The sequence below is a fragment of the Silurus aristotelis genome, assembly GCF_946808225.1.
Source record: "Silurus aristotelis genome assembly, chromosome: 4".
Lineage (NCBI taxonomy): Eukaryota > Metazoa > Chordata > Actinopteri > Siluriformes > Siluridae > Silurus > Silurus aristotelis.
Window position 1 is genome coordinate 25,020,482 of NC_139577.1, and position 12,034 is coordinate 25,032,515.

At 36.8% G+C, this 12,034-nt stretch overlaps 1 protein-coding gene and 1 long non-coding RNA gene across 22 annotated transcripts in view; one reads left to right on the top strand and one right to left on the bottom strand.

Annotated features, from left to right (window-relative positions):
* LOC310724443 overlaps nucleotides 1-9,205 on the bottom strand; it is a 430,012-nt gene extending 420,807 nt beyond the window's left edge. The window contains exon 1 of the long non-coding RNA XR_014533063.1: nucleotides 9,195-9,205. This is a non-coding gene — a long non-coding RNA (uncharacterized lncRNA). The remainder of the gene's footprint in view (nucleotides 1-9,194) is intronic.
* The window catches only part of ldb3a (LIM domain binding 3a), a 45,529-nt gene that overhangs the window by 22,378 nt on the left and 11,117 nt on the right, over nucleotides 1-12,034 (top strand). For 6 of the 21 annotated variants that reach the window (XM_083538335.1, XM_083538324.1, XM_083538325.1 and 3 more), the window contains exons 6-9: nucleotides 727-930; nucleotides 2,170-2,199; nucleotides 3,061-3,224; nucleotides 3,446-3,482. The exons of 1 other annotated variant lie outside the window; for it this stretch is intronic. In XM_083538335.1, the coding sequence (XP_083394461.1) occupies nucleotides 727-930; nucleotides 2,170-2,199; nucleotides 3,061-3,224; nucleotides 3,446-3,482 (435 nt within the window). The remainder of the gene's footprint in view (nucleotides 1-726; nucleotides 931-2,169; nucleotides 2,200-3,060; nucleotides 3,225-3,445; nucleotides 3,483-12,034) is intronic. 14 more of the 21 variants (XM_083538342.1, XM_083538331.1, XM_083538341.1 and 11 more) reach the window with 7 other exon arrangements.

The following is a 12,034-nucleotide window of genomic DNA, read 5'->3' on the forward strand; positions in this document are numbered from 1 at the left end:
CGTGTTTAGGTTCTTGATTTTTGTGCAGCATTGTGTGTATTGTCAGTTAAATTCTGAGAATCTGCGATTAACTTTTGCTTTTATTGAAAAAAGCAAATTTGTGTGGCTCATACCAGTCTGTGCTTCATGTATGTCAGTGTGTGGCGCTGTGTTGTGTCGTGCTGTGCTTAGGAATGGCAGGACTGTAGAATGGATAGAGTGATGATCTCTGTAGCTGCATGTTTGTCATATTCAGAGCTCAAATTCAGATCATTTGTTGTGGCCAGCATGATGAAGACATAGACTGATACAATGTTGTGACAAAGAGTTAAGGCCAGAATTTATGGTTGTTAGTTGACATGTGCAGGAATCTTTTTTTTTTTGTTTGTGGTATTTAAAGGAGCTAAATGATATGCATTGGCATGCTCATTTGGACATATAATTTGCACCGTACCTGATTGTGTCAACTCTAGTTTTTGGTTAGAATATTGACATGTCTAAATGACACTATTGATTTCATATTAAGAATAAATAAAACATCAAATCAGATTACCTTCACACAATTTGGCTCTGTAGCTCCTTTAACGCCTCGTTTTCTGCAAAAGCACTTTTTACACTTTCTTTTCTGCATGTCTTACCTTCTAGATATCAGTAGATTACCTCTTTTCTCACTTGCTCCCACTACATCCCACTTTTCCCCCTCTTTTGTAATCTTTTCCCCACATCCATCTAACTCCAACTTCACAGCAATGAGTACATGCCCAGTTTCAACCCAATTGCCCTGAAGGACACGGCTCTTTCCACCAACAAGCCCATTGAGGTGAAGGGGCCAGGAGGAAAGGCCACCATCATCCATGCTCAGTACAACACTCCAATTAGCATGTACTCGCAGGATGCCATCATGGACGCAATCGCTGGTCAGTCTCAGGCCAGAGGGGCTGAAATGTCCGGGTAAGACCAAATGCACTGACTTACCTTTCTCTTACTGTATCTTTTCTCTCTTGCTTGCATGAGCTATCCTTCCCTATGTGCTTGTCAAATAGCTGTGCTTGGTTCAGCTGTTGCTATGTGCTGAAGATTTCTATCAAGATTGTCATTACCTTTCTCTCGTACTCATTCTTCTCTGTTGATCGTGTAGTTCGTATACAAGGAATCCTGATCGGGTTTATTAAGATTTCGTGTTGCTTTGTGCGTACAGTGCGTTAGTGGGAACACTAGCTGTAGTCTCCAGTTACATGTGTTCCTGTGTGTTGTTGCATCTACTCTGAGTGTTTTTGTGGATATTAGTTAGCTGTGCAGTTTTGTGTACATTTTCAATGCCTTTGAAGAATCTTTGATAAAGGCTTATGGTAAAGATTTCTTAGACAAATAATGATAATGTTTTGCTAATTCCTATGTATTTTATGCATTTATTATGCACATAATTTTATTTGTCAATCAAAATGTGTTTTCACATTTTTCTTTACTTGCTTAGCTTGTTTCTTGCTCAGTTTGTAACTGCATTTGTGTTGTTAACTACTGTTATTCTGAAATAGTGGTAAAGAGCAAGAAAGTTTTGCCCAAAACTTTTACTGCTAGTATAGATTTCTTGATTTCAAACGACTTGAATAGAATGAGTTGTGCAGTTGTGCAAAAGCAAGATAACACAAACTCACACAGACTTTAGTAAACTAAGTTTAAAATGAAGTCTCATTGAAAATTATGATAATTTTTTGTTAAAATGGTTTTTGGTTGAAAGGTCATGTCTTTTTTACGTTTGAGCTTCTGTCTTGCTAGTTGTGTTAGTATTAAGTTTATAGGTGTATTATAGTGTAAAACAGAACCCTTAAATATTCAAAGAACCCTTGAGAAATCATCTCTGATAGTAGGTTTCTAAGTAGAAACTCTTTTAGAAAGTTTGTAACCATCACCTGTATAAAGATCCTATAAAGAAAGCCTTTTTCTAAGACTGTATGTATGTGGTATATAATGGTTCTTGCTGAGAGAATACTGTAGGGTGATTTTCAGAACATTGTCATAAATGTCAATATGGCAGGTCAGTTATGTCCATCTCATTGCACACTCTGCCCCTCCTCACTCATGTTCATCCATGGCTCCACCCTCTCTCTGCTGCCTCTCTGCTGTTCCTCTTTGCTCCTTTTGCTGTCCCTCTGTGCCCCTCTGCTGCCTCGGCTGGGTGATATTTCCCAGCGATGAGGCTCTCTCTGGCACTTCTCTTCCGTAAGTAGCTCAATTCATGTATTCATCAAACACTTCCCCTAAAGTGCAGTCTCTCTCTCTCTCTCTCTCTCTCTCTCTCTCTCTCTCTCTCTCTCTCTCTCTCTCTTTCTCTTTTTCTCATGCAATTTGGCATGTTACAAACCTTATCTCAAAGCCTCCCTTATATCCTCATCTTCACCTGAGGTTCATACTTGATTGCATACTTGATGTTGCTCATGAGAACATACACTCATCTTAAGCTGTAGATTAGGGAAAAAGAATCCAATTTCCTATCTGTTGGCTGTAGATGTTGCATGCATTCATTGATGATATGTTGGCCACTTTTCTGTTGCAATACTTGGGAACTGTAAATTTAAAGAATATTTTAATACTTTAGAAAGGTCTGTTGAAATGGGCTTTGGTCACTTCGGCTACTTTATGAGATGATTTGATTCACTTATGTATGTCAAAAACTATATGTGGGAACCACAATATCACTGCTCTTCTCTGTCATCCTTCTGGGCAAGAGTTTGAAGCTAACTTAATGTTTGTACTGTTAGTGATATTGTAGACAAGCTTCCGCTGTTTAGAAAGCAATGATGTCCCATGTTTGTCGGCTTATGCTAGAGAGTGCTGCCTTTTCCCTTTAAAAAAAAAATCAAAGGTCTGAAAGCAGATAACGCTGGTAACTTTATTTTTGTTAGAAACAAATGTAACAAGTACTAATATCCAGTTGGAAAAAAAAAAACTAATTGATAAATATCACAAAAGGACCTTTTTGCAGTTAACCCATTCACACAGTACACTCATACTGTATAAACCTCAGGCTGTGTTGGCTGAGGTTTGTGTGCTTTATGGTCATGGCTCTCTCTGTGGTTACAGTAGTCTGCCTGTTAAAGAGCGTGTTATAGACAGTGCTTCCCCAGTGTATCAGGCTGTGAATGCCAGCGGAGAAGTGCTAGAGCCTGCTGAGTGGACACGGAGAGCTGCACACTTGCAGTCCAAGTCCTTCCGCCTCCTCGCCCACATCACCGGCACTGAATACAGTGAGTGTGCTCTCCAAAAACAAACACACCATTTAACCTTCATGTTCTGTTCGGTTGTTGGGGACAGGCTTGGAAGCTTTTGGAAGTTTGATCAATATTATATGAATTACGACCGATGCAACAGAGCATGAAGGTTAAGTCTTTATTTAAACAATACAGAGATTGGTAAGAGTGACTGTTCTCTAATATTCTTCTATCATTTGTTTTTTTTTCTTCTGCAGTGCAAGACCCAGATGAGAAAGCTCTTACAAGAGCGAGGTAGGCAGCTAGCAGCAGCACCTGGTGGCAAAAGTCATCGAATTATTCTCCCTTGAGATAAATCCTGATTCGAAACCTGAAGGACTGACCTGGACTAGCCTGACCCCTCTCTGTGCTGAAATTCATTTAAACAAACATCATCATATCTTATCAACCCACACACATTTTATAATTCTTGCAGCTTTGTACTGTATGAGCTGGTGGTTCTTTTTCGGTTCCTCTTGGAGAAAGAAAGAGGTCAAAACTAGAAACCTATTTACTTTTACTTAGAAGTAAATGTCAACAAACAATCTTACTAAAAAGGTATAGTTTAGCTTTAATAGAAAGGATTGGCACATTACTTTCATAATACATTAACATTCTACACTTTCTCAGAATTGAACACTAAGAATCTTAATCTATACAAAGAACCATTAAAGAACCTGTTAGAATGTAGCTTCTGTGACATTTGTCAAATTTAAACAGTCATACAATCTCACATGTAAGATACAGTATAGCCTCATTTAAGGGCCAATGTTTCAGGATGTTCAGTGTATTTGAACACTTGCTGATCTTGGACAGTGATCTTGGAGTGGAGGTCATCATCCCTAATTCACACCTTTCTTCTGTTTCTTGTCTGTCTCTTTTTTTCCTCTATATCTTTCTTCATGCCACAGGGAAATATTTGAGGCAGGAGTTAAAGGCCCTCGTTTTGCCAAACTGAAAGGCTGGCACAACGGCCTGTCTGCCCAAATCCTTAACTTAGCTCACTAAAGAGCTCAGGTCAGACAGCGCAAGGCGGATGATGTCGTGGAAAGTAGGCAGTCAAAGCATGAGAGAGAGATAAACTGAGCAAGAAGACAGTTGGTTCAATCAGGACAGCCCCATGGACAGATTTTATGTTCATGCTGTATACTCTTGCTGTGTCTTGATTGTAGAACATTTTATAGAAGGTCTTGGCCGTTGTGTAATGTTTCCTCACGCTGTCTCTGTATCTGAGTCTAGGATAATAAGCAAATGAAAACCATAAGACTGTTAACTGAAAATTACTGGGCAGGTTTCTTGGCAATTTGCTTCGATTGAATTTACTTGTGAAATTGATTTAATAGAAATCTGCATGTTGAAATGTTGAAATCTGCAAAAAAGGATCTGGATTATAAATAAAAAAGGAATGTATTATTGAGCGATTTCTGCAGTATGACTCGATTATTGATTAGGGGGTCACACAACAAAACATTTACATATCAAAAGATGAAAATGAACCTCACATAGTATAATAGGTAGAGATTATAAAGTGTGTAACTTTTTATTCACTTGCTAGTGTAATCTTTAAATCATATATTGTAGTTGGATAAAATCATTGTGGATTTAGAAAGTTTTTGAGAGAGCACATTGAGTGCTCAGGGCATGCAGTGCAGATACATGATCTTCAGCTTCCAGTTCTTTCTTGCAGATCTCAAATAGTTCATTAAACCACATGGTGCCAGGAAGAGTTATTTAAAAGCCTTAGACATGTCTGTTTCTTCATTTACTTAGGATTATAAACAGAGCCACTGAGCTGTTCGGCATTTGCTGTGCTGAGAGTTTACAGTTGAGTGCAAAGGTTTGCATACAATTATGTTCCCTCTGTATTACAAATAAAACATTTAGTTCAAATAGTGCATGTTAAAATGTTACTACTAGACAAAAAAACAGCAAAACATCAGTTTGGATTGCATTTTTTGAGTAAATCTCATGCCCTAAAAAGGAACTTTCACACTGAAAAATGTTCAGTCTATTTAAGTTTGCCTATCTGCAGTGTGTTCAGTGATTCTGGGGCTAAATTGTTGCTTGTTGCTGTATTATTGTTATTCTCACAACAAGCTGACCTGGGGGACATTGTCATCAATTAAAAAAAAAATTTTGAATTTGTTATGATATTGTTTTGATTTGTTATGTCGATTCGATATGTTAATTGTTATGTCAGTGTTGATTTGGTATTTCGTCTCGCACCATTTTCACTTATTGTTTAATATCTTTTCATTGAAAAATCCAACTTGAAAGCCATAGAGACACAGTAAACACTTTATTCAAAACTTCAGAACGTGATACAGTTATACAATGCAGTTGTGATGAGTTGCAGAGGTTCTTGCTTGGCTACTTAGCAGTCTAGGTGATGTTCATTGTAATGATGTTAGTGGTATTTGTACAAGGGTTTCATGTTTTTGACGCCAATCTGTTATAAGAAGAGCATACAGATGAAGAGGTGAGCTAGCTGTAGGGACTAAAGGATTCAAGTGCTGATGTGTTGCTCCCTTTAGGTAGAGATGTAGCACTTTGTAATTTCTATCGCTACATCTCTACCTAGTAATGGAGAGGAACTTTCTCATGTTAGGATACACTAGGATATAATGGTTTTATATATTTTATATATAAAAATATATAAAACTATATATATTACCATTTATTTTTAGATCCATTAATCATAGATGCAAACCTTTGTACTCAGCTGTAACTTAGAGAAAAGTGTCATTTAGAAGAGATTTTTATTTCAGGAATAGCATTTACAATATTTTACCACTTTGTAGTCAGATATAGTAGGATTGGGTACTTCAGTCATTAGCATATATACAGTCAGATAGTATACACTTTAAGCAGTTATGAAAGATGTTCAGCTATATTTCAATCCAAGGAATAGCAACTTTTCTGTAGAGCTGGTTTGTGGCTGAGACGACTTATGAGGGAGATGGAAACCAAACGATCTCTGCAACATTGGCTGTCTGGCTTCCTTCCAGCAAAAGAGATAATAGAGGCAAGAAGGAAATCTGTATTTGCGAGTAGAGAGTCGTTAAACCTTTCAAGAACTTGTTTCTGAAGGTAATTCGGCTTGTTTGGTTGTGATGTAGGGAAATACTGATGGCTGTGCCATGGACTGTTGTTGTTGTTGGCTGCTGTTTGCTCTTGGGTTCACTCGATGCCACTGCTAATTGCTTGGCCATTCTCATGTAGGCTTTTCCTGTTTCCGCTTTGCCTCCCTCTACCCGCAATGCATGCTCTGCAAGTGATGGCACTTGATGGCTGACCTTTCTTCTTGCCTTCATTTCTCTTTTTTCCTCCTCATCGAGTCATTTGTACATACACATCATGCTTTATACTTATTCATTTATAATTCATAAGTACATATGTACTGTCAATGACAATTTAGACTTTAATTATTCATCTCCTATACCATTGTGTACAACCTTAATTCTAAAAAAAGGTTATGACACTGTGTAAAATGTAAAAATCTCATAAACCCATAATTTATTCACAATAGAACATAAAAAACTTACAATTTTTCAACAGGGGGAAATGTATTATTTTAAAGAAAAAGTCGTCATTTTGAATTTGATGACTGCAACACATCTCAATAAAACTGGGATGAGGCAACAAAAGTCTTAAAAAAGGAAGTGTTATTAAATTGAAATAGTCTTTATTTTGCAACCAATTAGGTTCAGTACGTCAGTAAGATACTAGGGTATACATAGAGGGGCAAAGTATCTCAAAAGTAAAGATGGGCACAGCTTCACCAGTCTGTGAAATACTGTGTCTTCAAATTGTGGAACATTTTCAGAATAATGTTCCTTAACATAAAATTGCCAAACAATTGAATATCCCATCATACATAATATCATACATAAGTACATAATATCATCAAACATCTCAAAGAATCTCTATGCACCAGGGACAAGGGCGAGAATTAATATTGGATGCCTGTGATCCTCAGGCCCTAAACAGACATGATTCTGTAAAGGAAATCATGCAAAGAAGAAGGCCAAAACTCATTTCAAATGTTCTGAGGCAAAGTGGAAAACGTTTCTGTGGTCAAATGAATCTAAATTTTCATTTATTTTTTGAAAACTATGTACAACACATCCTACAGACTAAAGGGGAGAGGGACCATCTGGCTTGTTATCAGTGCACTGTTCAAAACACCACATCTCTAATGGTATAAGAGTGCATAGTGCCTGTGGAATGGGCAGCTTGCACATTTAGAAAGGCTCTATCAATGCCAAACGATATATATACAGGTTTTAGGGCAACAAATGCTTCCATCCAGAAAACGTTTTTTTTTTTAAAGAAAGCCTCGCATATTTGAGCAAGACAATGCTGACTGCATACTGCATTTATTATAGCATGACTTCCTAGTAGAAGAGTCTGGGTAATGAACTGGCCTGCCTGAAGTCAAGACCATTTTAAAACATTTGGCACATGATAAAACAAGAAAATACAACAAAGGACACCCATAACTGTTGAGCTACTGTTAGAATCCTGTAGCAGACACATACAGGACAACATTCCTTTCCCAAAACTTCAGCAACTGGTCTTTCCTTAGTTCTCAGATGCGTACAAACAGAAGATGTAATACAACACAGTGGTAAACATGAACTTAATTTATTGTGTAACAATATGGATTTATGAGATTTGCAAATAATTAAATTCTTTCCATATTTTTATTTTTAGGTTTTAATTTACATTTTGCACATTGTCCAATTTCTTTTTGGATTGGGTTTGTAGATTTTCTGTAGGATTTCCTTCTTTCAGGTAACTGCTGTTACTAACCTATTAAATACATACTATATCCCCAATATTTAGTCTTACAATTTAATATTAGCTTAATCACATTGCCATTCTTTGTATTCTTAAAAGCAGCAGCATCACTTGTATAATATATGTTTGTTTATTTGTTTACTTATATGTTTCTATTTTTAATGTTATGATTATTATGATGACTATAATGATTAAGATTATAATTGAAATTAATTTACTTTAATTTTAGTTTTTCTCATTTATCATCCAGTTACTGACATACCATCAAATATCTCTCTCTCAACTCACTCTGTCATTTCTTTCCAGTTGTTTTTTATCTGTCTCTAAAAGCATGAATAAACCATAATGAGTACACAATCATATGTTGTACAGTATAAATATACTATCCACTTTTATAACTCTGATAAAGCTTCAATCATTATAAATGCATTCGCATTTTGACAGTTGTTGTTAAATGACAAAGGTTCTGTGTTGTATTTCAGTTCAGAAGTTGAATTTATTATGCAGTTTTGTGGTAGGTCTTATATATTTGATTTTTTTTGTGCACATTGGTTTGGCAGTGTTTAGACTAAAAGTAAATTGGCTGTAAAGACACTTACTGGTGCTTTAAAAGCTTACGAGACAAATATACACTATATGGACACAAGTATTGAGATGCCTGACTACTCCAGCTATATCTAGGTCTTCCCCAAACTCCAGTTCCAGCATGCCAATGCACAAAGACAGCTCCATGAAGATATGAGTTGGAATGGAAGATCTTAAGTGACCTGCTATAAAGCTCTAACCTCAACCCTATTAAACATCTTTGGGTTGAATTAGAATGCTGACTGCAGCCCAAACCTTCTCACCCTACATCAGTAGCTGACTTTACTAACACTCTTGAGGCTTATAGAGCACAAATCTCCACAACCACACTCCCAAATATAGTGGACCATGTGGGAGTTAATATAGCACATGGTGACTAAATGCGGAATAGGATGTTCAAAAAGCACATACAAATCTTATGGTCAAGTGTCCACAAACGTTCAGCTATATGGTGTAGTTTCCAATTTGTCTATGTGAATCAATTCTTCTAGAGTACCACTATTCAACACTGCTGAATATGTTACTAACAACTATATAACAGCTAATGATGTCTCATTAGTTGATTCAAGTGGTTTCCACAAGAAATCACAACACCAAAGTGTGTCAAAGCGATCATCAGGATTGAAATTGACTAAGGAAATTGTGCCTGAAGTGTTCAATAACCTGTTGGTTCTGTGGAATGGCTAAAACTGTTAGAAGAATAATGAAGATCTCAATCTGGAATGTTAGTCAGCAGGTGGTGCTGGTTTGCTTGAAAAGACTTTTCTTCAATTTTTTTTTCTCTCAAGAGATTGAAATGTAATCTAAGTAAAATGGTACATTGTAATAATAGTATCTGTTTTTGAACTGAAGATGTTTTTTTTGTTTTTGTTTTTTTGATAAGCTGCTGTTTGGGATGTGTACAATGTCACACTATTTTTCAAGTAATTGTAGATACAGATTACTGCCATGCCATGCAATGGTTAGTGTTAGTTTGTCAATTTTAGATGTGCACTTATGTATTTTAGTGTGATAGTAGAAGTAAACAAATAGTTCTTACTCTTGTTTCCTGTGCTATGTGTCCTATTCGAGCTTCTCACTTCTCCCTACTGTCCTTCTGCCTCCACTCCACTAACGAGAACACACAGCCTACAAACACACCTACTTACTACACATAGTACATGCACAGCTTGTGCACTCATCCTACACATCCAGTCAGCTGAAGCACTGAACAATCTGACCACACACAGTGATTTGTAAAGACCAAAAGCCTTCAATCTGACAATGTCGGAATTGTATAAATTTTATGATTCAGGTTTCTGTTCAAATTCAATGTGAGCTTAAGTGGAAGGAAGAATAGGTGGAGATGATTTGGAAAGGTTGTTGTGTGTATGAGGGGTCAGCCATCAGTCCACCACCAGGCTGCTGCTGCTAAATGCCTGCCGTTTATCTACTTTCCTCTGCCTCAGCATCAATCTTTATCAATAAGTTCAATAGTAAAAGCAGAATGCTTTAGCTACTACAATTTGGTTTTCGCTCGGTTTATAAGATTTTGAGATTGTTTTAACACACTGGTAATCACAGAGATGACTTTCTTTCTTTGTTTCACTTATATCCACAGACGTTCATTTGTACCCACACATCCTTTCTTTTATTTTGGTTTCCTCCCACATCCATGTTCCAAAAGCAATTGAATCTGTAACAGTAACAGCACTATATATGAAAAACTTCCAAAACGAGGTACTGTTGTGTTGGGGTGATGTAAAAAGGTCAAAATGTTGTTTTTATTTTAGTATGCTCTTGCTCAGGGGTGATAACTGGTTTTAAAATATTGCAGGGTCTATTAGCCTGAGCTGCTCTGATCAGAAGTAAATATAGCTTCAGTGCTGCTGAATTATTGGCACCTTTTGCAAAGATGAACAAAGCAGACCATGCTTCATTTTACCATTATAATCAATGACGCCCTTGTCTTGGCAAAGGAAGGATTAAAAACAGCTGATGCTATTGAAATCAGCATAGATTATATTAATGGTGGAGTTTGACAGTTAGTATCGTTTTATAAATCAAATTAATTAGACTTTTATTCTACATAGACAAATGTATTGGGACACCTGACCTTTTCAGCCATATGTGGTTAGTTCTCAAAGTTGGAGCCACAAAATTGTATAGAATGTATTTGTAAGTGATAACATCCTAACCCTTCACTTGATCTAGGAGACCCAAACCTGTTCCAGCATGAAAATGCCCCTGTGCACAAAGTAAGTTCTATAAAGATATGGGTTACATGGGTTGGAGTGGAAGATCTTAAATGACCTGCTATATAGCTCTGACCTCAACCCTACTGTACACTTTTGGAATAAATTGGAACACTGACTACACCCCAGGCCTCCTCACCCTACATCAATACTTGTATTTTGTAATACCATGTGGCTTAATGAGCACAAATCTCCACAACCACTACAAAATCTAGTGGCACATCTTTTCTAAACAGTGGATGTTATTATAACAGCAAATGGGGCCTAAATGTGGAATGGGATTTTCAAAAAGAACTTACATGTATGATCGAGTGTCCGCGAATATTTGTCCATGTAGTATATAAATTTCACAAGTTATTCAACTATATAACAGAATGAATAATGGTCGATAGCAAGATTTTAGACACCTTTAGGCAGGCTGACTGTTTTACCAAATGTTATAACTCCAGAATTCAGGCACAGGGATAACAAATTATATTGTGGAGCAATAGAAAACACATACATGCCCATCATCACTCTTTACTCAGCTGAACACTGTTTCCTTTTATACCAGTGCTGACATGATCACTGATCAGTAATATCTTTCATGTTAAAAGGTGAAACGTTATTCAAACATTGCAACTTTGTCCATTGACGTCAGAAGAGAAGTCACAAGTTAACTGCTTGTTTGAAGTTCGTTATGGTTTACAAACTGATTACACTTATAGTTCGCTGTGGTACATATTAAAGAGAAACCAACACATTCACTGCATGATGAAACTTTCTAGCAAGGTAGCAATGAAAACACCGTAGCAAAGTGGATTAGTGGCAGAAAAGCTCAATTTTGATTAGGACTTGGACATAGCAACATCTAGTGGGTTTTCCCCACGCCACTATATTTTTCTACAAGTTGCACTTCTAAAAAATGTTATTTTGTATACTGCCCGATAAGATTGTCAATAAATCCAGGTCTATTAGGTATACTAAATAATGTCCATTTTATCCAGCATGATGACTTTAGAGAGGGTGCCAATCATTCTCAGCAAATTACTTTAAAATGATAGAAGTCCACCTGGTATATTTACAACAATATGTTGTAGTTCCTGAAAATGTGGTGTGACCCATGACTTCTCTGTGCATTTCATTTACAGAGCGGGCTACTGAGTACTTGACTAGTTGTGTAGAGATTAATGCTGTAGTCAGTGC